General features: G+C 42.3%; 1 protein-coding gene and 1 pseudogene across 1 annotated transcript; both read right to left on the reverse strand.

Moving 5' to 3' along the window:
* Positions 1 to 21,315: 21,315 nt before the first annotated feature.
* LOC132095627 (serine/threonine-protein kinase pim-3-like) lies at positions 21,316 to 22,862 on the reverse strand. The gene is made up of 5 exons (XM_059500768.1): positions 22,838 to 22,862; positions 22,204 to 22,482; positions 21,963 to 22,045; positions 21,798 to 21,845; positions 21,316 to 21,723 (listed from the first exon to the last, which is right to left on the reverse strand). Exons 1-5 carry the CDS (start codon positions 22,860 to 22,862, stop codon positions 21,316 to 21,318), a joined length of 843 nt encoding a protein of 280 aa, XP_059356751.1.
* Positions 22,863 to 24,528: 1,666 nt separating this feature from the next.
* Positions 24,529 to 26,856, reverse strand: LOC132095628 (serine/threonine-protein kinase pim-3-like; annotated as a pseudogene).
* Positions 26,857 to 27,649: the final 793 nt, after the last annotated feature.

Consider the following 27,649-nt stretch of genomic DNA (forward strand, 5'->3'; position numbering starts at 1 on the left):
AGAGATCGCTTTCTAATGTTAACTTGATGTGAAGTTTAACGTGAACGTTAGTGCTCGACAAGACTTGTTTAGCTAGCTAACGAGGGAGAATCACTAACGTTAATCACTTGTTGGATGCTGTGGTGCACCAAAATGTTTAGCCTACGTTAGTTTACTGGGAAGGCGAACACATAGCCTAAAATGATCACATTTTAAACTGGCCTCAAGATAGAACTAAGTTAGGATAAATCTTGAAAGTTATCTTATTATCTTAAATGATAAATTATCTTATTTTTGTAACCAAAGCAAATAACGTTAGCTAACATATATATTACATGAACGTTAACACCAGTGAAGTTAGCTTCATATCAAATGTGACGAGCGCGCTCGAGTTGTGCACCACATGTACTTGACTCTGTAATGAGTTAAGTTAACGTTAGGATCGATGGAGGCCATTTTGATGTGGATTTGGATGAGCATTGAGCACCGTGCCTTAACATAACTATTAAACTGTTATTACAAATTAAAAACACATTAGTGAAAAAAGTTAATTTATGTTGTGTAGTGCATTTGGTAACACGTTAGAATAATGTTCCATGGTGGTTACTAGAGTGTTAACAATGCGTTAATCATTTAGTTCGCATAGCCTAACTGTTACACATCATGTGTAAGTTAGTTATTCATAAATGATGGAAGTTCCATCATTAATGAATAACTTCAATGGAACAAATGATTAATGCATTGTTAACACGTAGTAACAACTATTAACTAACAAGAAACTCTGATTTATGAATTAGTAAGTAATATCGCTCTGAATGTGGTAGTTCACAATTAGTTTATCAGTAAAATAAAATAAAAATCATACCTCCCAGAGGACTACTAAGAACACTGCAGGTTCATAATTAACGTGAATAATGCATAACGTATAAAATATGGTAATGGTAGTCACCCACTAATAATGACTCAAGTATTACCAAATCCTTCAGAAGGAACTACTAATTATTTGGAACAGTATTCTAAAGTTAAAAGCATGATAACTCCCGAGTAATGGCTAAAGTCATAGTCATTGTAGGCTTTTTAGATTTTTGGAAGATTTGGAATAGTAATTCCTTCCGATTGATTTGGTAACACTTTAGTCATTACTAGTAGGTTACCAAGATCTTCACTTTAGAATACTGATCCAAATAATTAGTAGTTCCTTTAGAAAGATGTAGTAACACTTGCGTCATTACTATCCAAAATCTTACAAAAACCTCAACAGCTAACAATGACTTCAGCCAACATTAGGGAGCTATCATGCTTTTCATTACCTTATATTATACATAATCTAGGGCTCAACGCTAAGGATTTTTTAGCTGGAAAATCCAGTCGGGCCAGTGATTCAAATTTTTACTCGGCCTGTAAAAAAAAGAAAGAAAATGGGCCTATAAAATAAGCTTAGTAAAGTGTTACCAAATTTTTTCTTTTTTTCCTTTTTTCATCTGACTGTGAGTGTCAACGCCTTGTTTAACTTTGTGTCTTTGGTCCCTCCAGAATGCAAACCAACAACGTTGTCAGAGTGAAGTTCAAAGATAGCAAGAAATATATTTTTTCTCCAACACCTTTTACATTTCAGACGTTTTTGGAATGTGCTGAGATATAACAAACTTTAACATTGTTAATATCATTAATACTTTTTCCTCTGAAAATATTTTTTTAATAGTAATGTAATAAGTATGATTTTATCTTATGGGGTATAAAAATAACTGTTTTAGTTCCTTTGGCATTGTTGGCCTTTGTCAATTTCCCAATGGTTTGTCTTCCTTCAGTTGCCAAGAAATTTGATCTTCCTACAATGGATGTAAAAGTCTTTGATGACTCAAAGACAGAGGTTGATGAAGAAGCTTTTGAATATCTGCTGACACGACCAGACATTGGTGTCCTGGAAATTTTCATCCCAGGCACAGCAAGCATTGATGGTAAGTTTTGTTTATTCTCAGCAATATTTACCAATTTGCATAGTCTAATCTATTCGACTAATTCTCAATAGCTGTTATAGCATGCAATCAAAAGTAGTATGAACAGATCTTCAGACCATTGATATGGTTTATATTGCAGATTCTTTAAGCTTAAGCTCATATTTAGGAGATACTGAGGGCACGTCAGAGTCTGACGTGAGTCTGAATTCTATAGAATTACTTAAATAGTAAATATATTTGGAACTACACTTGACAGTTGTTAATAATTTCTCATCTCTGCTCAATATTACATAATTCCCCCCTCCAGATGATTGAAGATATCCTAAAGAGCAGCCCTGGAGGCGAGAAGGTCATAAATGAATACACGCGCACTAAAAGTCTGTCAGATGGCAGAAGACGTGACTTGGTGAAAATATTGGTTGCCCAGTTGACAAATGAACATGGGTAGGTTGTTCATACATTTATTTGTAAATTGATGTTTATGATGTTATGGGTTGTAATTAATTTGTGCGTGTAAAGAACGTACTCGGTTACTAACGTAACCTCGGTTCCCTGAGATGAGGGAACGAGTACTGCGTAAGCTAGCTTACGCTATGGGAAAAGGTCCCCTTTTCTCGAGAATATGAAGCCAAAAATTATCCTTACTTTTTAAATAATGTAAAACGCAGTGCTGCAGCACAGCAGACCCAAGCGAAGCGGCTCGCGCGCTTATTGGCTGTGCTGCGGCAACTGCAGCAACCTATGGTGAGGCGGCGGAGAGTAACGAACCAATGGGGGCGCTTCGCGCCCATTGGACGTCAGAGCGCGCCAAAATAGGCGTGGCTGGAACTATATAAGCCACCGCTTCACCATAGGGATCAGGTTTTAAATCGACTGAAGCGATCACCCGGTCCGAGCACATAGCACGGCAGGTTACGCAGTACTCGTTCCCTCATCTCAGGGAACCGAGGTTACGTTAGTAACCGAGTACGTTCCCTTTCGAGAGTACTCTCGTACTGTGTAAGCTAGCTTACGCTATGGGAACACAATGTAAAACGCCGTGCGTGCTCGGGAACTTCGACCTGTCACAGCCCGAGGCGAGAGCTCGGGGCTTTATAGCAGGAGAAATCCCAGTCCCAACAGCCAACCTTAGTGAGCTTTATATAGGGAACGAAAAAAGGGGGACGTGATAAGGCTTAGCACGTCTATATAGAAAGTACCCTGGCCTGCAGGGCAGGGACTTGCAGATTATAGAATCTAATAAATGTGGACGGAGAGGCCCAGCCTGCCGCCGCACAGATATCATCCAGTGGAATCCCGCAGGACCACGCCCATGACGAGGCCATACCTCGGGTGGAATGGGCTCTGATGCCGAACGGGCAGTGAAGGCCCTTAGATTTGTAAGCCAGCGAGATAGTGTCTACTATCCATCGCGATAGGCTTTGCTTCGTGGTGGCGAGACCTCGGGTGCGCCCACCAAAGCATATGAAGAGCTGGTCCGACCTCCTGAATAAGGCGGAGCGCGCAATATAGGTTTTAAGAGCCCTGACGGGGCAGATGAAGCTCGCGTTGCTTTCGTCGCTTTGCGAGGAAAGGGCTGACAGCGAGATGACCTGCGCTCTGAACGGTGTTGAGAGCACCTTGGGGACATAGCCGTGTCTTGGTCTGAGAATGACTCTGGAGTCATTAGGCCCAAACTCGAGACAGTCAGCGCTTACAGATAGCGCATGTAAATCCCCCACTCGCTTGACTGAGGCCAGAGCCAGTAGAAAAGCGGTTTTGAACGAAAGAAGCTTCATATCGACAGACTGAAGCGGTTCAAAAGGGGGGCCCTTTAAGGCCTCTAGGACCGTAGACAGGTCCCAGGAAGGGATTGAAGGGGGTCGGGGAGGGTTCATCCGACGAGCTCCCTTAAGGAAACGAATGACCAGTTCGTTTTTTCCCAGTGATAGGCCGGCCACCGGAGCATGAGAAGCTGCAATGGCTGCCACATACACTTTGAGCGTAGACGGGGATCTGCCCGCATCTAAACGCTCCTGTAGGAAGGAGAGTATCTCCGTCACGTCACATAAGTGAGGGTCTAGGTTCCGTGTCCCGCACCAGGTGGAGAACACTGACCATTTCTGCGCATATAGGCGCCTGGTTGAGGGCGCTCTGGCTTCCGTAATGGTCTTTAACACTCCCTCAGGGAGGTTCCCGGGTACCCGTTGAGGGGCCATACATGAAGGGCCCAAAGTTCGGGGTGGGGATGCCAGAGCGCGCCCTTCAGCTGCGTGAGGAGATCTTTCCGCAGCGGTATTGGCCATGGGGCTGTACTGGACAGCTGCATCAGCTCGGAGAACCAAGGTTGGGTCGTCCAGAGTGGGGCTACTAGCAGCATAGCACATCTGCTCTTCCTGACCCGATCGATGACCTGCGGTAGCATCGCGACCGGTGGGAAGGCATAAAGCGGGCGTCTGGGCCAATCGAGGGCCAGCGCGTCCCTGCTCTTTGAAAAATATATTGGGCAATGAGCGTTGTCTTCTGAGGCGAAGAGGTCGACCTCTGCCCTGCCGAAGATGCTCCACATCAACTGAACCGTCTGTGGGTGAAGAGACCACTCCCCAGGGGGAACATTCGCCCTGGAAAGCATGTCCGGGCCCCGGTTCAGGATGCCAGGTACATGCGCTGCCTTTAGCGAGCGCAGATTGTAATGTGCCCATGTCAGAAGACGCTCGGTCAGGGTGTGCAAGGTTTCTGACCTGACACCACCCTGGCGATTTATGTAGGCCACCACTGACATGCTGTCTGATCTGACCAGAACGTGGTGGCCCTTTAAAAATGGGAGGAAAGCTTTCAGGGATAGTTCGACCGCTATCATCTCCAGACAGTTTATGTGTAACAGTCGCTCCGGGCTCGACCAGAGGCCGGAGGCAGACCTGCCCTCGTACAGGGCACCCCAACCGAGGTTGGATGCATCTGTCGAGACTACTTTCCATTTCGAGACAGCGCCCGTGCTTACGCCTAACTGATACCAGTTGGCTATTTTCCAAGGGGCCAGAGCTGTGATGCAGCCGTGGGTCACCCTGATGCGCGCGCGGCCGGAAATCCAGGCGCGCGCTGGAACACGGTCTCTCAGCCAGCGCTGTAGTGGGCGCATGCGCAGCAGGCCCAGTTTGAGAACCGCAGAGGCTGATGCCATCAGACCTAGCATTTCCTGAAATCGTTTGAGCGGGTAAAGAGACCCGGCTTTGAACGACACGGCTAAATGCTGAATAGTGAGAGCGCGCTGTGACGTCAGACGCGCTGTACATGTCACAGAGTCTATGTCTATCCCCAAAAAGGAAACCCTCTGGCTGGGAGACAGAGCGCTCTTGACAGTGTTGATCGTGAGACCCAGGCATTCTAAATGGCTGAGGATCCAGGATCTGTGTGTCGTCAGTAGTTCCTCGGAATGGGCTAAAACTAGCCAGTCGTCGAGGTAGTTCAATACTCGCACTCCCCGCATTCTTAGGGCGCATTCTTAGGGGTGCGAGAGCGGCATCCATGCACCGTGTAAACGTACGGGGCGCTACGGAGAGGCCGAATGGAAGAACCATGTACTGATAAGTCTGCCCCTCGAAGGCGAATCTCAAGAATGGCCTGTGATGGGGTGCTATTTGAATGTGAAAGTAAGCGTCTTTCAGATCCACTGAGAAAAACCAATCCCTCGGGCGAATTTGCGCGAGTATTTGTTTGGTAGTTAACATTTTGAACGATCGCGTCATAAGCGCTTTGTTCAAACGTCTGAGATCTAGGATGGGTCTGAGACCGCCATCCTTTTTTGGTACGAGGAAGTAGCGGCTGTAAAAGCCTGACTCGCGCTGCACAGGGGGGACAGTTTCTATCGCCCCTTTTGCAAGAAGGTTTATCAGTTCGGCGCGAAGGACGTGTGTCATTTCGCTTTTCACTTTCGTTTCGACCACGGCGCGAAAGCGCGGCGGTCTGCGAGCGAACTGGAGCGAGTAACTCCGTTTTATTATATTCAAAACCCAATTCGATATGCCGGGGATGGCCTGCCATGCAGCGGCTCGTGCGGCTATGGGTTGAATGTGCTTCGGGCACTGGCCGCCTGTTATGAGGGGACCAGTAGCTCGAGTATGCTGTGCTTGTGACACTGTGGTGACAGCGCTTATTTGTAGGGTTGCGCACTGAGAAGTGGGCACGCGCGCTACATTTAGAGCACCTCCGGCGCGAGCGGGAAGGTGGGCATGAAAGGAGACCCGAGTGAGTCTTTGTGACACTTGGGGGAGTGTGTATACATGTAGGGGTGCGTACTGTGTAGTGGGCACACTGCCTACATAGAAAAAGCTCTTTTTGTGCTTTATTGAGGTCGCCGTGAAAACGGCGTTTGTGTGCAGGCGTGCGTGCATTGTAACAGGCTCGTTTACTGCAGTATAGACATCTCCAACCGCCTTTAGTGAGGGGATTGGAGGAAGCATGTGAGGTTTCTTGTGTGGTGGTCCGGCCGCAGCGGGACTTAACCACGGTCTTTTCAGCCCGAAGGTCAGGAGGGCTTCGGAGGCTCGGGGTTCAGCACAATCCTGGGCCGAGGTCCCCGTCTCTCTGGCGGTTTGCGGCTCGTAGAGCGAGAGCGGTGCTGGGCTTTGGTCGCTGGGCGAGACTGTAAGTCTGGCTGCGATGGCTTTGAGGTCTGAGGGGGCGGCGCATTTCTACGGCGTCCCGCAGCAGAGCTAGAGCGTTTCGGCAGGAAGTGTCTCATTGCCTGTGACGTTTTCTGAGCCTCAGTGAAGCGTTCAGCGAAACCCTTAACCGACTGGCCAAAGAGGCCGGAAGGCGAGATAGGAGAGTCGAGAAAGGCGGATTTGTCGGCGTCTTTCATCTCCGTGAGCGTGAGCCAGAGGTGTCGCTCTAAAACAGCGAGGCTTGCCATGCTTCGGCCGATCGCTTGTGCTGTGGTCTTTGTCGCACGCAGGGCTAGATCAGTAGCGCTGCGGAGATCTTTAAAGTCATAGGTATCTGGGGCAGACTCGTCCAGGTTACGGAGAAGTCTGGCCTGAAAAACCTGCAGCACAGCCATGGTGTGTAGAGCCGAAGCAGCTTGACCAGCGGAGGTGTAAGCTCGGCCAGCGAGAGCTGAGGTGGTGCGGCACGGCTTGGATGGATGCACAGGCTTCGACCGCCATCCAGCGGCTGAGGGCGGGCAGAGGTGTGCAGCAATAGCCTCCTCGAGAGGGGGGAGGCTCTCGTAACCGTGGTCTCGGGCGCCGTCGACAGAGGAGAGCGCTGACGAGACAGAAGTCTTCAAGCGTGCGGAGAATGGGGCTTTCCACGACTTCGTGAGTTCATTGTGAACTTCCGGGAAGAAGGGGGCATTTCTTTGCGGAGGGGCCGAAGGGCGCCCCTGCAGGAACCATTCATCCAGCCTGCTTTTAGCGGGCTCGTCTGGAGGAGACCAGTCGAGCTGAAGGTCGCTGACAGCCCTTGTAAGCACGCGAGTAAGCTCCGCGTCGATATCGGCGCGTTGTCCGGTGCAGCTGGGTGCTGTAGAGGGGGGGGGGGGTCCGCAATGGAGCCCGACCATTCCTCACTACTGGACGCGTCGAGAGAAAGGCTGTCGTGTCTGTCCTCTTCCGCCTCAGGCGCTCCGAAGGAGAAGGGGGCGCTGGTGAGCAGGGACTGGCGCTGCTCATCCACGAAGAGGACAGGCGAAGGAGAGAGAGCGGGCGAGGCACGCGGGGAGTGTTCCGGCGTGAGCTCGCGTGTAGCAGTATGCTCAGGCATTCTCTGATCGCGGCGTTTCTTACGCGGCACTTGAGAGAGAAGAGGCGGAGCGGGTGGAGCATCGTGGCTGGTTTGAGCTAATCGAGCCCGCAGGGTCGATATAGCCATGTCGTCGCACTCAGGGCAGCCGCCCTTGAAGAGTGCGCTCTCAGCATGCTCGCGGCCCAGGCAGGAGACACAGATGATGTGGCGGTCCTCGCTGGGCAGAGGGCCTCGGCAGGAAGCGCAGGCCCGAGGCATTTGAAACAACGCCTCGAATTCTGGAGGAAAAAAGTGTGATGCAGCGGCAAACACACTAGCTTTGAAAAGGATATAGTCACGCCGGATGGCGCAGCAGGAAGCGAGTGCTGAAGGCGGCGTCGAGATGAAGCACGAGCCGGCGTCCTCAGATCTGCGTTGCAGTGCTATCCCGCTGAGAGGCTTTTCGACGGCGTGTAGAGGCTTCTCCGGAGAAGACAGCGAAGTGCAGGTGAGATCGCTGAAGGAGATGAAATCTGATCCCTATGGTGAAGCGGTGGCTTATATAGTTCCAGCCACGCCTATTTTGGCGCGCTCTGACGTCCAATGGGCGCGAAGCGCCCCCATTGGTTCGTTACTCTCCGCCGCCTCACCATAGGTTGCTGCAGTTGCCGCAGCACAGCCAATAAGCGCGCGAGCCGCTTCGCTTGGGTCTGCTGTGCTGCAGCACTGCGTTTTACATTATTTAAAAATTAAGGATAATTTTTGGCTTCATATTCTCGAGAAAAGGGGACCTTTTCCCATAGCGTAAGCTAGCTTACGCAGTACGAGAGTACTCTCGAAAGGGAACAAGCCCTTCCCGACGTTTGAAGGAAGAATATGCAAAGGGAATCATCTCCCTATTCCCATACTTGGCTGACCCCAGGAGCAAGCTTGGTTATGTAAGTAGCTGTTGCCTCTCAATCTTTTTGATTTACAGGAAGAGGATATACTCTGTTTATTGCAGAGTAAAGATTATCTACATTATAATTTATATGGTATTTATTTTCTTAGCTGTGTAATGTATAACTACTAGGTCTGTGTATTGTTCTGGTCATAGGAGCACTATTACAATGCAGAAGATGGAAGTGGATATCTGGCATGGAGAATAAAGACTCTGCAGAAAGAAGCATCAGAGGGACGGATGAAACGCCAACGGCAACCACAAACAGGTGCGATATTTGATGCTTAGTTAGTGCTCTTATTAGCTTGGCTGGAAGGCTTGATAAACTTTTTTTTTTTTTATTGAACGTAAAACTTGCTTATTTTTATAATTTTTTAAAAGTATTCTAGTATTCTTTTGTTCCAGATTGGTCTGTAATTAAGTCATAATGTAAATGAGGTCAAGTGTTACATAGTATCTCTTCAAAATATAATTGCTGTTCTTTTTAAATGCAAATATGTTTTGCACAATCATCCATGTTGGGCAAATTTAAAAGTTCATCTGGGATACTGTACATGTATGTTTTCTATGTTTTTTCCTGTCATGTATCTAGTTTTGGTATAAATGTGTTGTGCATGCTTTTGAAAGAAAAGGAACTAAATATTTGGTTTTCATATTGTCTTAAACACTTTCAGGTGGGCCAACTACTGACAGGGATCCCTTCAAAGAAGACAGCTGGTTGAAAGATGAACGTCAGTGTCAGGAAGCAATTGCCCTGATGAAGCATACAGCTGATGAGGCAGTGGTAAAGGAAAAGATGAGGTTAACACTGGCCTATCGCCAGAAGATGCTGCACGACCCTAAAGAGTCATCTGATATTCTTTCTATTTTCCCGCGATTCTTGGATATACCAGGCTTGATATGTGAGACTTCAAATTTTTAAACATGAAAACATACACATATGAAATTAAGTGCTATTGTTTTTCTGCAGTAACCCAGACTCATTAGGTAAAAAAAGCAAGTTTCTACTGTGGTTCCTACTTTAATTATCTTTGGCATTTTGTACAGATTGATCAAGATTTTGGACTTCTATTTGGTGATGCGACCTCTGCAAAGTTGTTGGAGAAGTGGTCTACCAACATAAAACCAAAGGTTATTGCACAGTGCCGTGGCCTCACACAGACTAGTGAGCTCCAAGACCTCATCCAAAATGCTGAAGCCACTGAAGGTGAAGAAGGTAACTATATTGTGCTATAACTTAAATTATTTAATAGGAAGTTATGCGTTAATGACAAGCATAGCTTTATTCAGATCTATAGAGTTTAAAGTGTGGTCACAACTTTACCCATTAGACATGCTTGATTCATATGCAACACAGACTTGCATGGGGTAACCTGTCAGAATGAAAATCACCTGTTTCTCTAACATTTCTACCCTGATCTTTTCTCAAAGGCCTAGTACAGGAGTTGCAGATTTACAGAATTTGGGTCTCTGAATAACAAAAGTATGGTTGATATGTAGTAGATAAAGTTTAACTCTATGACCTCATTTCAATATATGTAGAGGTTTCACCTTAATTCATCCACACATATGTAGTCATCAAGACTTGGCCATTAATGTGCTGTTAATACTGATTCTGTGTGCAGTATAAACTAAAGTACTAGAGTGGTTAATGTATTTATACCGGCACATCATCCAAGTGAAGTTAAATCTAAGTTAAACTAGTTCAACTGAGTAGGAGGGTATGCTCAACCCCTTCTACCTAAAAACTTAAAACAAATGTGTTTATTTTGTTTTCCTTGTCTCCAGGTTGGGACAGTGACATGTCTTCCATTCTGATGCTGGTTCACCTTTTACCACCCTCAAGTCAAGGTCGCAAAAGACTGGGAAAGATCTCAGCGAGAAAAGCATGTGATTGTCTTGTCAAATTCATCAAGGTGAAGCTACTGATGAAGCAGATCAAATGACACTAGTTCATATTGTTGTGTTACTGTGTGACCTTGAACTTGCTTAATTCTCAGACAGGTTCTTATTTGGTCCTCCAAATTGTTGTTTTTGTTCTATTCTTTTCTACTTAGTACATACTTAGCAGGGTTCTAGACTGCAACCAAATTTATATAATGAACGAGTACATCCTGAATCCATTTTTCAAACTGTGTTTAAGTGTGATAACGGCATTAAAAGAGAAATACAACATTAAGTCAACCATTGATGGTTTTGTGTGGATGTAAAGTGAGTACGGAATGTTCCAGAAAGTAACCGTGCATATAGTCCATTCGAAATTAAGGAAATTTAGGAATTAAGTTATATAAAAATGAAAAGATTGAGACAACTATTCATCAGCATGCATTGATTAATCCTATGTTGTAGCAAAAAAAAATGGGTGCGACCAAATCATGTGCTGGTGCGACCAACTGAGAAAGTTGGTAGCACCAATGCAACCAGTGGAAAAGTTAGTCTGGAGCCCTGCTTAGTAACAATCTGTTGGAAGTATGTAATGAAACCTTGGTAGAAGACATCACTGTATATTTTATTCATGGTGTATATTGAGTTTAACTTTTAAATCACATTGGCACTAATGTGTTTTCTTTCTTTCACAGACCGGTACCAGTATCCAAGGGCACTTGGATACCATTGGAGAGAGTCTCCAGCCGTATCTACTTGTTGTTGGGCCAAAGAGAAGTATGGTCCAGTCTTGTTTTATTGTGATTGACCAACATGCTCTACCCTGTAAGGCCTCTAATTCACTGGCCTGTGTTGATGAGCTTTTCAAAGCTCACTTTGTCTTTGGCACCTCATACTGTCAGGAACTTACCAATGTGTATAGCTTTCTGCAAACCACTGTCTATGACATAGATGTTGAAACCACCAAGGTGAATCCCAGAGTGGCTGAGTTAAGAGCTAGAATGCTCCAGTGAGCAGATGATTTGTTTCATATGTAAAAGGGGGCATGCTAGTGCCAATGCCCTTATAAGGCACTTTAAGTTAGTTCATGGCCTTTGTCCAGGCAAAAGTTTGAAGTTAAAATGTGCTCAAAGAGGTTGTTCACATGTTTACCATAGTTTTTCTGGATTACGAAAGCATCTCAGCAAGTGTTGTTCAATTGACCGTTCGCGCCTCGAGTATGGTGAAAGCTCATCCAACGCCAACTCCATTTCACTAGGGGATGTAGGTGTTTTACCAAACGAAAATTCAACTTGTGAGCCTGTACTCCTAAAAACAAATATAGCAAACAGTTGTGCAACAGTGGTAGCTGAACTTAAAGTTGCTGGTGTTGCAGAGACAACTATTAACTATGTTGTTAGTGCTCTAGAAGAAGTGATTGGAGACGTTTATAGTCAAACTCAAGAATCTGTGAAAAACAGCTTATCTTTAGAGGAGCCCATAAAAAGTTTAGTTGAGTCTCAAATTGATCAGTGTTTTGAAAAAATGCAAAATCCTTTTGTGGCATTAAACACTGAGAGTAAGAGAATGCAGTACTTTTCGGATAAATGGGGAAAAATAGATCCTGTTGAATATGTTCTCGGAACAAGATTTGCTACACGGCGTAACAGAACAATTGGAACTTTTGTCCAAACCATTGTTAAGGATAAATTTGTATATATACCAATTCTTGAGACATTACAGTCAATTTATAAGCACCCTAACATTAAAGATATGACGATGAGGGATTCACAACAAATACCAAATTTTCTTTATGACATACAAGATGGAGAATTCTTTAAGAATCATGCGCTCTTCTCAAAACAAAGACATGCTGTTCAGATCCAGCTTTTTTTTGATGAATTCGAATGCTCACACCCCCTTGGATCAAAAAAGGGAATACATAAACTAGGAGCTATCTATTTTACCCTTAGAAATATTTCCCCTAAATACAATTCGAGTTTACTAAATATCCATTTAGTCGCTTTATTTCATGCACAAGATATAAAAACATACGGGTTTGATAAAATACTAGAGCCGCTTGTTCAGGATATCTCAACACTGGAAACCAAGGGAATTCAGATTCCTTTATTTGATCATACAGTTTATGGAACCATTGTCCAAGTCACTGGTGACAACCTTGGAGTCCATTCTTTATTTGGTTTTGTAGAATCTTTCAGTGCTAGGTACTGCTGCCGCTTTTGCTTACTAGAGAAAGAAGACTTTCAGACAGAGTTCAGTGAAGATAGTCCAAAGATATCAGTGCGAACTAAAGAACTTCATGCTGAACACTGTCAGAGTATGCAGAGCAATCCCAGTCTACCTTATGTAATGGGAGTAAAAAAGTCTTGCCTTTTAAATTCGTTGCAATATTTCCACACCACTGCAAATTTTTCGGTTGATATCATGCATGATATTTTAGAGGGCGTTGGACAATATGAAATGAAATTACTCCTTCAGCACCTGATTGACAATTACACCACATCAGCAGAAGTACACAGAAGAATTCAGAGTTTCAACTATGGCTTCTTGGAACAAAACAACAAACCTCCTGGTGTAGCATTAAGAGAGGGTTCCAATGACTTGGGCTTAAATGCCACCCAGAGCTGGTGTTTACTGCGTCATCTACCCATTATGTTTGGAGATCTTGTCTGTCCTAATGATCAACACTGGTATTTGTTTATTTTATTGCTTCAGATAGTTAATATAGTGTTTTCTTCAGTTATATCCACTGGTATCACAATTTATTTGAAACACCTGATTGCAGAGCACCACAGTTTGTTTAAGCATTTGTTTCCTGATAAGAACTTGTTACCAAAGCATCATTTCATGGTGCATTACCCCAGTTGTATGCAGAAAATTGGACCACTGATACATTGTTGGTGCATGCGTTATGAAGCAAAGCATAACTTTTTTAAAAAGCAGTTGAAAAGCTTTAAAAACATAACGAAAACATTAGCAAAAAAACACCAGTGCCAAACCGCTTACATTTGGCAAACATTTGATCCAAATGACATGAAATTAGGGCCTGGGAAAATGGCTCCCTTGAATGAAATGGAAGTTGGTGCTGAGATTGCTGAGAAACTTAATGTACCTATGTGGACTAAGGTTCTAAATGTGAAATGGGTCAAGCGTTGTGGAAATACTTATCGTTTGGGGTTAGCAGTTTGTGTTCAAGTTCAAAATGAAATGCCTGTATTTCATGTAATCCAGAAAATTGTTATCAAAGATGAGCAGGTCCTTTTGATTACAACTGCACTAAAAACGTTTTGTTTAGCTGATCATATCCATGCTTACAAAGTTGCACATACCACAGAAGCACCTTCTGTTTTGGAGATTAGGGATATTTTGCACCACAAGTTGTTTGATATTCTTATGTCTTATGGTTTGGATTCTGATTTGTTTATTGTACCATATTGTTTCATGTAATTCTTCATCTCTTCTTTTACATTACCACTATCACAATTTTCTATTATTTTAGTATTACTGTTTTCATTATTTATTTTATGATCACAAGTGAACTAAACAGGTGCTAGATTTATCTATTATTTTTTTAGTATTGTTTTCATTATTTTTTTTTTAGGATCACAAATGAATTAAGTGTAAGTGTAATGTTGTTGAAACAGGTGCTTGAAAATAAAATTGAGACATGAGTATACAGTTGTTGATTTTATTTTCAGACTGAAAAGCAAGTTTTTCATTTATATTTTCTAGACTTTTTGAGTGTAAACCATGAATAGTTATTCTTTATTCAGTTAGTTATTCTTTATAGTTTACTCATAATTGATGATAAACAACTCTGGAGGGGAAGTAAAATGTGGCAGAGTAAATTTGAAGTTCCCCTGAACAGAGTTAAAAAGTAGCAGAGTCAATTTCTTGTAGCTCTTAAGTGAGTAAAATAGCATGAGAGTTGATTTAAAAAAACACTAAATAGAGTTAAATATCGTAGGAAAGAGTAAAATATTATCACTAAATTGAGTATAATTAACTCTGGAAAAACTGCTCTATCAAAAGAGTAACTTTTACTCTTTTCAGAGAGGGACCAAATGTTATCTGGCATAAAGTAAAATTTTCTTCAATTTGAGTAAATTTTACTCTAACAAATTTACTGTGTTGGCTCGAATGCGACTTTGCAGGCGGAGGTGCTCTGGTGTCTGAACACAGCTGTCCATCACCACTCTTACGCGTCCAATGAAGGTGTTTCTGAGTTGTTTCAGGCAATGTTTCCTGATTCTGAAATCGTCAAATCTTTCTCTTGTGGCAAGGACAAAACCAGCTACATTTTAAAATTTGGACTTGCCCCATACTTCAAAAATCAACTGATTACTGCAGTTAACAATGCAGGACCATTTGTCTTGATGTTTGATGAGAGTTTAAACCACTCAACAAAAAATAAACAACTAGATGTTCATGTTCGATTTTGGGAGGCTGGTTGTGTCCAGTCCCGTTATCTGGGATCACAGTTCATGATGGGACATTCAAAGAGTGAGGATCTACTGCACCATTTCAAAGTAAGTATAATTGTTTTTTTTATTCTTGCATTTGTCATTCTAACTGTACGTTCACAACGCCGCCGACTTGAGCTGCAAAGAAGCTCTGGCCGTCAAGGACGCTTGTCAAAAAGTACGGGGAAGCTTTCAATCATGGGAGAAAAGAAGTGTCACACCATGAAATGTAAACAGAAAAAACAAGCAATGCATTCGGTAATTTAGGATATTGCACAAGATTTGTCAACACAGGAAACATTTCATCCCTGGAGTGTTTTTTTTTTCGACACCATCGTATCAATTGATTTTGATTAATATGCGCGAGGGAGAGAGAGAGCAAGAGTCTTGCATTCAAGTGTCCCTCGCAAAGGAACTACTGCATTCTGTAGCCTCAGCCAGGACCAGATACAGGATCTACCTTGATGAGGAGAGGAGGAAGAGAGAGGGTGCCATGCGTGGACTAAAGAGAAAAGCTTTGGAAGATGAGTTGGAAGAAATGAAAAAGAAAAGAGTTGGAACTAAAATCGACTGAATTAAGTCACATGCCTTAATGAACTTATTTACACAGTAAATGACCTCAAAATGTGCAATTTCTATAGCTCTTGCTTACATCTATGTACTTTGAATACATTAAGTTCCAGCATTTAAAAAGTTGAGCTTATTGAAGAGCTGTTTTTGTGATGATAAAATTATAAATAGAATAATTCTCTTTTTGCTAATTTTGAAATATCTCCAAATAAATTGACAATTAATTAAGCTGCCTCCTGAGCCATTTCTAATTCAGTTCTGAGTTATATAATTTCATGATTGCATCATCATCAAACTGGATGGTTGCAATTAATAATTTGCGACATGTCTATTTAAAATAAAACGATTATATCCGTATATAAAATATCCGTGGTTAGTCATGGGTCGTGTATGGCATTAAAATTTTTTAAAATGGCATTAAAAAGGCATTAAATTTAATTTGAAGATACCTGCAGAAACCCTGCCCTGGCTTGAGTATTCAAAAAACTCGGACTCTGCGTATTGTTACACATGCAGACATTTTAGCCCTCCTAATAGTCCTGACACAGTCTTTGACTCGCCATCCGGATTCAAAAACTTGAAGAAGGCAACCAATAAAGTGGGGGGGTTTTGCAATGCATGCAAGATCTGAGAGGCACAAACAAGCTATGGTTAGCTGGCGGGATTATCAGAAAGCTGCAGCAGATAATGCAACACTGGTAAATGTCTTAAATAAGGAACACAACAGACAGATCAGAGAAAACAGGAAATACATAAAAACTATAGGGGAAGGGCTGCTACTTACTGCAACTCCAAACATGGCCCAAAGAGGTCACAATGAGTCTGTAGACTCTGATAACAGAGGGAACTTCATGGCAATTCTAGAGACAATTGGTAACCATGATAAAGCTGTTAAAAAAAGGTTAACATCATTTCATAATGCAAAGTATACAAGCAAAATAATCCAGAATGAGGTTCTAGATTGTTAAGCGGACATGGTTCGAACTGAAATTGCAGAAGAAGTAAAAAGCAGTGAATTCTTCAGCATCATGGCTGACGAAACAAAAGATGTAAAGAATAAGGAACAGATCTCTCTGGTGCTGAGATATTACTACAATGGAGCTATCCAGGAAAGTTTTCTCCATTTTGAGTCCACAGAGAAGCTGGATGCAGCAAGTTTTAGTGAGAAAATAATCCACATGCTAGAAAGTCATGGCCTAGAGTAGGCTACAAAAAGAACCTGGTAGGTCAAGCATATGATGGGGCTTCTGTCATGAGTGGTAAGCATTCTGGAGTCCAGGCAAGAATCAAAGAGCAAGCAAAATATGCTTTTTATATCCATTGTAGTGCCCACTGTCTAAACCTTGTTTTAGTAGATACAATCAAAGCTGTCCCGGAGGCTGAGGAGTTTTTCTCTTTACTAGAGAAACTTTACGTGTTCACATCTGGATCAGCTGTTCATCCTAAATGGCTAGCTATACAAAGAGAGATGTATGAAAGGGCACCAAGAGAGCTTCAGCGATTAAGTGACACACGTTGGGCATGCCGATTTATAGCTCCACGTAACATTATGGATCAACTACCTGCCCTCAAGCGGCTCCTGCAAGAGATAGCCCAAGAACATAATGGTGAAAGATCCGTTGAGGCTCGAGGTCTGCCGGCACAGATAGATCTTGAGTTCATAGTGCATCTTGTTACTCTCCGTAACGTGTTTGGAGAAACAAAACTTCTCTCTGATATGCTACAGGCCTCGACTCTTGATATTTCAAAAGCTGTAGATTTAGTTGAAGCTTTAGTTCAGACATTAAAGGATTTCAGGCAGGAATTGTTTTTTGATGATGTTTGGGATGAGGTGTTGAACATTTCTGGACAATGTGATGCAACACAGCCACCGGCAAAACGACAAAAAATGCTAAGCTCTAAACTCGGTGAGCACTGTGTGATGACCACTGTTGGTCAGAGAGAGTCGGAACGAGGTAAAGACGGGTTTCGCACAACCTTCTTCTACCCTATCATTGATCTGATGCTCAGTGAGATTAACAGGCGTTTTTCCAGGACAAACTGTGACATAATGAACAGCATCCAGGCTCTAAACCCTAAAAATGATGCATTTCTAAAAGAGACAGCTCTGTACTCATTTTGCTCGATTGTATGATTCAAGTATTGAGGATTTGGGACATGAACTGCATCAGTTTAGCAGGATCTTGGACAGGAAAATACAGACCGGGATGCAGAGACCCTCCAGTACAGTGGAGCTGGTACAGTTCATTGAGCCATATAGAGAAGTTTTTTTTCTTCTCATCGTGGCTAAGTAGCAGCAGGCGTGCAGGCCGAAGCACGCTGGAACCGCGCTCAAAGAACAGTGATGACTAACAGCATGGCTAAAAGCTAAAGCTAAAAAGCAAAGCTAAAAGCAAACTAAAGTCAGGCATGACTAATAGCAGAAGCTAAACGCATAGCTAAAAACTAAAAGCATACTAAAAGCTGGCATGACTGATAGCAAAAGCAAAGCTAAAACTAAAAGCAAGATTTTATGGTGTCTTAAGTATTTAAACTGGCCTGTTGGCCACACCTCAAATGTTGTCTTGACCAATCAGATATTGTCCTGGCTCGGGGGTATCATAAATCATATGTTATCTTATCAAGCACATGGTCCGAATTTTCCCGCTCTTGCAGGGTCTAATTTTGGACATGATTCCTATAACAAGAATATGATACATTTGACAAATAACTGGTGGTCAGGACTGTTTCAAGCTAACAGATTCAAAAACGTACACACCAAACATGAATATGTATCCTTAAGCTATCCAATAGTTATTAAAAAACATACACAATAAGTGATTAAACATGATAGTCAAATGTGTGGGTTACATATAAATGAATATGGAGTGAAGTGATGGACTGATATTCATTTATAAGTCTTTTTGAGTTCATTTTGGTCCATATATATGTAGAAAAGACAATTTTCTGTGCCATTATCTGACAAAGATTTCTGTGGAGACCAGAGGTTAAAAGGCCCCCCTTTCTTTTCAGAACCAGGAATATCAGTCTGGTTCTGCTAGGTGGGGGAAGTGTTTAAGGATCTTGTGTAGTACTCTCATGGGTTTACATGTGATGTCCGGCGTTGCATCTCAATTTGTTTTCCCAAATTTGACAAACTCTTCTCTGAATTGAAATTGTCAGTAATTGTTCTAGTGGTGTTAATGTTGAAAGCTGTTCTGTGAAAGAGTTGGTTGGTTATCTTGGGACTTGTGGCACAGATGTTTTATGACTTCCTGTTGCCTTTCTGAGGAATTCGGCTCATGTTTCAACCACAGTCCTGATCGACTCTTTAATTTGTCTGATTCGAGTCAGATCCGCTACACAAATGTCTCTTACCCCGGTTAGTGGCACTAGCTCTTCTTAAGTTAAAGTCAAAAGTTGTATTTGTTAACATTAGTTACAGCACTGTGAAGTGAACATGAACAAACAACAAACAGCTGTATTTTTATTAACTAATACTTACAAAGCTTAATAAATAATTTAACAAATGTATTGCTCATAGTTAATGTTAGTTAAGACATCAATGTAAAAAAAACCTTATTGTAAAGTCTTACACTAAAAAACAATGTTCTGTCTGATAGAGAAAAATATATAGTTGACAAAACAAAAAAATTGTCATAAGAGTTTAGTTACCCTCTGTTAAGTGACATTTAGCAAACAGACACAGCTTTATCCACTAAAACATTTATTTAGCTTTTAGTTTCAGTTGCCAATTCAATTCAAGTCAAATAAAATAAATAAATAAATAAACCACTCATTCATTCATTCATTTATGCGGTAGTAGCAGAACAGAAGCCAGCAAACTCTTCGTCTGAACAGAACGCTGTGAAGACCCCCTTTGTTTCATGGCCACAGTATCCAGTGGTGTTTTTGTAGATGCATCTACAGCCATCACACCTCACATCTGGACCGACAGACTTCCAGTCAACGATTCCTACAAAAATAAATAAATAAAACCTCTGAATTAATGCAATAAACTTTCTAAATATCTTTATAAAACCGGTTCAGTTAATAAAAGTGTAAATATACATAATGTCCAGCCAGGTAAAGTGAGCTTTTCTTTGAAAACTGATGCCATAAAACTTTCTGAACACTAATGACAGAGAGAGAAAGGCTCCTTCTCCTTCTTTATAGACAACATATAGAAGAATGTCTGAGTAGCTCTGATGGTAGCTGAATAATAATAATAATAATATTAATATAAAACATTTTGTATATATATATATATACACACAAAAGTATTTAAAATATGAAATTATGACAAAAATCACACAGAAAAATCAAGTTACAAGAATGTACCTAAAAGAGTACAAATGCCGACCTGCCAACCTTGGAAATTAGTTTAAGTACCATCAGTGTGGCGGGCGGTCATGGGGGGCGGGGGGTGGGGGTAAACAGTTTACTGTTTTATGTAACGGTTTAGTTAGGTTTTGCTATTTTTTCTGACATTTTTAAAAAGAAAGATAAATTAAAAATCCAGTACGGATATGAGCAAGAATTAATATCCCTGTATTTTTTGACTGATTTGTGGTATACTGTATTCTATATATCTCCGTATTTTGTATTTGGATTAAACAAATAAAGTGAATGTAAGCATGTAGGCATTTATTTTGTGCAAAAAAGGGTTAAAATCACAAATCACATTGTAATCTAAAAACAAAAATAATCCTTTTAAAGCAGAAGTTACTAAACTAAAAAAGAAAATAATAAAAAGCAGAGACTAGGGCCTAATTGAGTAAGCTTCCTGCTTGTTTATGTTACTTTGTTAAAATGAGCCAAAGCAAAGTCATCCTTTAACATTTTGTCACAATTTGATTTAATTATATTCAGTGCTTTTGAATTTGTAAAATTTCAACATTTCTATTTCGTAAACATTGTGGGGACTACTTGAATTACTACTTAATTTTTTGGTGATTTAAATTCTGTCTAACACCAAGTGGACTTTCTTCCATGAATACATTATGCTAGTTAACACCCTGCCCCAGACTCTTTCTGATCCTGTTCTGCTTCTTGAAACTTTTCTCCCTTCTCTCGACTGTATTTGTGGAGAAACTACACATATTGATCTGTGGCCCGTCGGGCAGCGTTTTCAGCTGCTGTGTGTTCAGACTCCTCCAGCATCCACACAGAGCCCCTCACAGACTGGAGCAGAGGATCAAAACCCTTCATTGTGTGGGAGCCATTAGTCCATGATCCTCTGCTCTTTCTGTAGGTGATCAGGAAGCTGTTCTCTGCACTTCCTGTGTCACTCCTGCTCACCCTATACAAACAATCAGAAGCATTTATCTAGTCTGATCCTAACAAGACAATCCAGTCATGACTGCTGTGAGTCAGATAAGTGTGTGTCACTGGCCACCTGCTCAGTGTAACCAGGGGTGGCGCTCAATGTCGTCTAAACTGGGCCGATCTGATGCCGCTGCACTGAGGCACCAGCGAATCAGCTGACGGCACTCTGTTACACACAACACAGTGTTCAGGAACACAAAACCACACGCTTCACCTGGATCTGGACCTGATTTCTGTCTCTTGCCTGTCGACAGCTCTCTAGGAAAGAGCAGTCTGCTTTTGGAGGTGACCCTCAATGCGCCTCTGAAGGGGAAACAGCTGCACAGGATGTTATAGAGCGTCACCCCCACTGACCAAACCGTAGCCGGTCCCGCATGATAACGGTGCTGCCGAAACCACTCAGGAGGGGCGTACTGAAGAGTGCCTGAGAGACCCAACAAGACCTCAAACATCATCTGAAGAGGCCCCAGTCCAAACAGATTCCCATCGCTCGATCATCAAAAGTCCACAATCAAACAAAGATCACTGCAGGGAGATCAAACCAACCTGCAAAGTGTTTGTAGGCCGAGTCTTTTAGCAGATCTCCACATCCGAAGTCCAGCAGCTTGATGTCATGTGAGTCTGTGGAGATCAGCAGGTTCTCTGGTTTGACGTCCCGGTGCAGGACTCCACGGCTCTCGCAGTGTTTCAGCGCCGTGATCAGCTGCAGCAGCACTTTCTTGGCCAGACTCTCCTCCAGGCGTCCGTTCTCCTCACAGAAACTCTCCAGATCTTGGCAAGGAAGCGGGCGCTCCAGGATCATGGTGTAGCGTCTGGGACGGTCAAACCACTCCAGCAGCGTCAGGACGTTGGGGCAGGCAGGAGCCGAATTGACCAGGGTCATCAACGCCACCTCCAGCGGCAGCCGACCCTGACCTTCCTGCAGGACAAACGCTCCGTTATTTCCAGCGCTGAATCAGACCAAACAGAGCAACAGATTCACTCTCAACTCACAACTCTCAGTCTCTGTGTTCCTCGTTTAGAGACGTACTTGATGGCAACCTGTAGACAGATGAAGCACAGTAAACCATGCTGACTACTTATCACTCATGGGGGACATTTACTGACATCAACATTTCTAAAAGCTGTTTAACTGCAGGAGGTAAGAAAATGTCTCACTGGCAGTCCATCAGACCTGCGGGTCCCAGCATACACAGAGCCGAATCCTCCTCGCCCCAGCAATGGGCCTTTCACATACGCTTCTGCAACACACAAGATCACAAGAAACGTCTTTAACAGAAAACATGCTGCAGCATCTAAACCTGTTACAGAACGTTACTGTAATTCAGCTGAAGAACATTTTCAGTGACAAATCATTGAGTGAGTCTTTAATCAGGTGTTAAATATGAGTGAATCTGACCTCTTCGGGAGCGTTTGGCAGCTCTTCTGTATGAAGGAGACGGATGCTCATCCTCCTGGCTGCCGCTCTGCCACTTCCTCTTCCTGTGAGGCTGATCTGTGGACACAGAAACGGCCAACTCTGAAGGCAGAGGTGCGATGTGTCCAGGCAGCTCTTGGCTCAGCGGCTGGTTTGGGTTTGGCAGCGGTTCCTGAGCGCCGTCACCAGAGCCACGTCTCTCAACCTCCTGATCATCCGTCTGAGAGACAGCAGCACTCCTGGATCTGGAGCTGCCCGGGCCTGCAATGTTACACACATCAAACACTTACAGCCTTTATTAATGACATTTATTAATAATCAACCACCAATGGCACTGCTCACATCCAATTATGTTACTTTACATTTTTATTGTCTTGAATTGCATCTGAGCAGCTCTGTAGTTTGCCAGCGTTATAATTGTGTCAAATAATTAAACACATATTTTACTGATTTTCATACACAGGGACTAAAATACATGTGATCAGTGAGCTGGTAGAAATGTGTGATTAAATGAGTTAACCAGCACACATTTCTTCACATCAATTCATTAAAACAATGTACAACATCATACTATAATAACATACCAATAATTAACAAACTAAATTAAAACACTCACCTCGTATTTCACCCAAATGAGCCATTGACAAACTCCTCCAAACGCCAATCAATACAGGAAATTAATAAAAAAAAGGTAATTAATTAATCAATTAATTAATTAATTACAGAAAGAAGAAAGTAAGAAAGAAACAAAGAGAGAAAGCAAGAAAGAAATAAAAATCCGAGATAAGAAGAGAAAAATAGAATGTCTTTCCTCAGAAATCCTTCAAATATAAAACTCTACTCAAAGAAAAATCCTCCGATCTGCTAAAATAAAAGTCTCTGCTCTGAACTCCGTCGAAAATCACAATCTCAGCACAGAAAATGTTCTCCAGAAGTCTCTGAAGTCGCCTCGTCTCTCAACCAGCAGATATTGATCAGATCATAACACGCGTCGCTATAGCAACTACAATTCGCGTTCGTGAGTAACGTTACAAGACTATTGAAAACCTTAATAAATTGTAATTCAGTTTAACCAAAGCTCATAATAGCATCTCTGATTATATACATTATGATTATAATGATTTATGCTTTTATTAATATATCTCACAAGTTAATATTGAAAAGTGCATAAAAACTCAATGTATAAGATAAATGCGTGCACTCGCGCTGTCACGTGAATCGAATCGTAGTTGCTATAGCGACGCGTGTTATGTTTTTATACAGTCTATGGTTATGATGTGATCTCGTCATAAATATTTGTACACATTTTCAACTAAAATTAAACCTTGATATATAACGTAATGTTGTTGTAGAATATTGTTGTGAATAATGCCTAACCATAAAGTGCTCAGAAATGGTGACAAAAAATAAAATAAAAAAATAATATATATATATATATATATATATATATATATATATATATATATATATATATATATATATTTTTTTTTTTTTTTTTTTTTTTTTATTATTATTAAAAAATATTGTCTTTCTACCCCGCACATGACATGCACGAAAAAATAAATATATTGTGAGCACGGTTTAGTAATTCGTTCGCTCAATGAACTAAAACGTGGCGGGCGTTTGAGGGGGGCGGGGGGTAAACAATTTACTGTTTTATGTAACTGTTTAGTTAGGTTTTGCTATTTTTTCTGACATTTTTAAAAAGAAAGATAAATTAAAAATCCAGTACACTTTATGAAAAACTCCAGTACACGTCTGTATAGGGCTGAGCGTTATGAACAAAAATTAATATCTCTGTATGTTTTGACTGATTTGTGGTATACTGTATTCTATATATCTCCGGATTTTGTATTTGGATTAAACAAATAAAGTGAATGTAAGCATGTAGGCATTTATTATGTGCAAAAAAGGGTTAAAATCACAAATCACATTGTAATCTAAAAACAAAAATAATCCTTTTAAAGCAGAAGTTACTAAACTAAAAAAGAAAATAATAAAAAGCAGAGACTAGGGCCTAATTGAGTAAGCTTCCTGCTTGTTTATGTTACTTTGTTAAAATGAGCCAAAGCAAAGTCATCCTTTAACATTTTGTCACAATTTGATTTAATTATATTCAGTGCTTTTGAATTTGTAAAATTTCAACATTTCTATTTCGTAAACATTGTGGGGACTACTTGAATTACTACTTAATTTTTTGGTGACTTAAATTCTGTCTAACACCAAGTGGACTTTCTTCCATGAATACATTATGCTAGTTAACACCCTGCCCCAGACTCTTTCTGATCCTGTTTTGCTTCTTTGAAACTTTTCTCCCTTCTCTCGACTGTATTTGTGGAGAAACTACACATATTGATCTGTGGCCCGTCGGGCAGCGTTTTCAGCTGCTGTGTGTTCAGACTCCTCCAGCATCCACACAGAGCCCCTCACAGACTGGAGCAGAGGATCAAAACCCTTCATTGTGTGGCGGCCATTAGTCCATGATCCTCTGCTCTTTCTGTAGGTGATCAGGAAGCTGTTCTCTGCACTTCCTGTGTCACTCCTGCTCACCCTATACAAACAATCAGAAGCATTTATCTAGTCTGATCCTAACAAGACAATCCAGCCATGACTGCTGTGAGTCAGATAAGTGTGTGTCACTGGCCACCTGCTCAGTGTAACCAGGGGTGGCGCTCAATGTCGTCTAAACTGGGCCGATCTGATGCCGCTGCACTGAGGCACCAGCGAATCAGCTGACGGCACTCTGTTACACACAACACAGTGTTCAGGAACACAAAACCACACGCTTCACCTGGATCTGGACCTGATTTCTGTCTCTTGCCTGTCGACAGCTCTCTAGGAAAGAGCAGTCTGCTTTTGGAGGTGACCCTCAATGCGCCTCTGAAGGGGAAACAGCTGCACAGGATGTTATAGAGCGTCACCCCCACTGACCAAACCGTAGCCGGTCCCGCATGATAACGGTGCTGCCGAAACCACTCAGGAGGGGCGTACTGAAGAGTGCCTGAGAGACCCAACAAGACCTCAAACATCATCTGAAGAGGCCCCAGTCCAAACAGATTCCCTTCGCTCGATCATCAAAAGTCCACAAACAAACACAGATCACTGCAGGGAGATCAAACCAACCTGCAAAGTGTTTGTAGGCCGAGTCTTTCAGCAGATCTCCACAGCCGAAGTCCAGCAGCTTGATGTCATGTGAGTCTGTGGAGATCAGCAGGTTCTCTGGTTTGACGTCCCGGTGCAGGACTCCACGGCTCTCGCAGTGTTTCAGCGCCGTGATCAGCTGCAGCAGCACTTTCTTGGCCAGACTCTCCTCCAGGCGTCCGTTCTCCTCACAGAAACTCTCCAGATCTTGGCAAGGAAGCGGGCGCTCCAGGATCATGGTGTAGCGTCTGGGACGGTCAAACCACTCCAGCAGCGTCAGGACGTTGGGGCAGGCAGGAGCCGAATTGACCAGGGTCATCAACGCCACCTCCAGCGGTAGCCGGCCCTGACCTTCCTGCAGGACAAACGCTCCGTTATATCCAGCGCTGAATCAGACCAAACAGAGCAACAGATTCACTCTCAACTCACAACTCTCAGTCTCTGTGTTCCTCGTTTAGAGACGTACTTGATGGCAACCTGTAGACAGATGAATCACAGTAAACCATGCTGACTACTTATCACTCATGGGGGACATTTACTGACATCAACATTTCTAAAAGCTGTTTAACTGCAGGAGGTAAGAAAATGTCTCACTGGCAGTCCATCAGACCAGCGGGTCCCAGCATACACAGAGCCGAATCCTCCTCGCCCCAGCAATGGGCCCTTCACATACGCTTCTGCAACACACAAGATCACAAGAAACGTCTTTAACAGAAAACATGCTGCAGAATCTAAACCGGTTACAGAACGTTACTGTGATTCAGCTGAAGAACATTTTCAGTGACTAATCATTGAGTGAGTCTTTAATCAGGTGTTAAATATGAGTGAATCTGACCTCTGCGGGAGCGTTTGGCAGCTCTCCTGTATGAAGGAGACAGATGCTCATCCTCCTGGCTGCCGCTCTGCCACTTCCTCTTCCTGTGAGGCTGATCTGTGGACACAGAAACGGCCAACTCTGAAGGCAGAGGTGCGATGTGTCCAGGCAGCTCTTGGCTCAGCGGCTGGTTTGGGTTTGGCAGCGGTTCCTGAGCGCCGTCACCAGAGCCACGTCTCTCAACCTCCTGATCATCCGTCTGAGAGACAGCAGCACTCCTGGATCTGGAGCGGCCCGGGCCTGCAATGTTACACACATCAAACACTTACAGCCTTTATTAATGACATTTATTAATAATCAACCACTAATGGCACTGCTCACATCCAATTATGTTACTTTACATTTTTATTGTCTTGAATTGCATCTGAGCAGCTCTGTAGTTTGCCAGCGTTATAATTGTGTCAAATAATTAAACACATATTTTACTGATTTTCATACACAGGGACTAAAATACATGTGATCAGTGAGCTGGTAGAAATGTGTGATTAAATGAGTTAACCAGCACACATTTCTTCACATCAATTCATTAAAACAATGTACAACATCATACTATAATAACATACCAATAATAAACAAACTAAATTAAAACACTCACCTCGTATTTCACCCAAATGAGCCATTGACAAACTCCTCCAAACGCCAATCAATACAGGAAATTAATAAAAAAAAAAGGTAATTAATTAATCAATTAATTAATTAATTACAGAAAGAAGAAAGTAAGAAAGAAACAAAGAGAGAGAGAAAGCAAGAAAGAAATAAAAATCCGAGATAAGAAGAGAAAAATAGAATAAGTCTTTCCTCAGAAATCCTTCAAAAATAAAACTCTACTCAAAGAAAAATCCTCCGATCTGCTAAAATAAAAGTCTCTGCTCTGAACTCCGTCGAAAATCACAATCTCAGCACAGAAAATGTTCTCCAGAAGTCTCTGAAGTCGCCTCGTCTCTCAACCAGCAGATATTGATCAGATCATAACACGCGTCGCTATAGCAACTACATTCCGCGTTCGTGAGTAACGTTACAAGACTATTGAAAACCTTAATAAACTCTAATTCAGTTTAACCAGAGCTCCTAATAGCATCTCTGATTATATACATTATGATTATAATGATTTATGCTTTTATTAATAAATCTCACAAGTTAATATTGAAAAGTGCATAAAAATTCAATGTATAAGATAAATGCGTGCACTCGCGCTGTCACGTGAATCGAATTGTAGTTGCTGTGATGTATGGGAATTGTAGTATTATTCCTTACCTGAGGGTGGCGCTCTCCTTCTTAAGAAATGGTGGGTGTACCTTGTAAAAGGGGGGAATAAGAAAGTTCAGTAAAATATACCAGTCGCATGAAACCTGTGTCTCCGTGTGTCTTTGTAAAACGTGAATCCAAGAAACATCACAAACATCACATGGTGTC

This window comes from Carassius carassius, chromosome 19 (assembly GCF_963082965.1).
Source record: "Carassius carassius chromosome 19, fCarCar2.1, whole genome shotgun sequence".
NCBI lineage: Eukaryota > Metazoa > Chordata > Actinopteri > Cypriniformes > Cyprinidae > Carassius > Carassius carassius.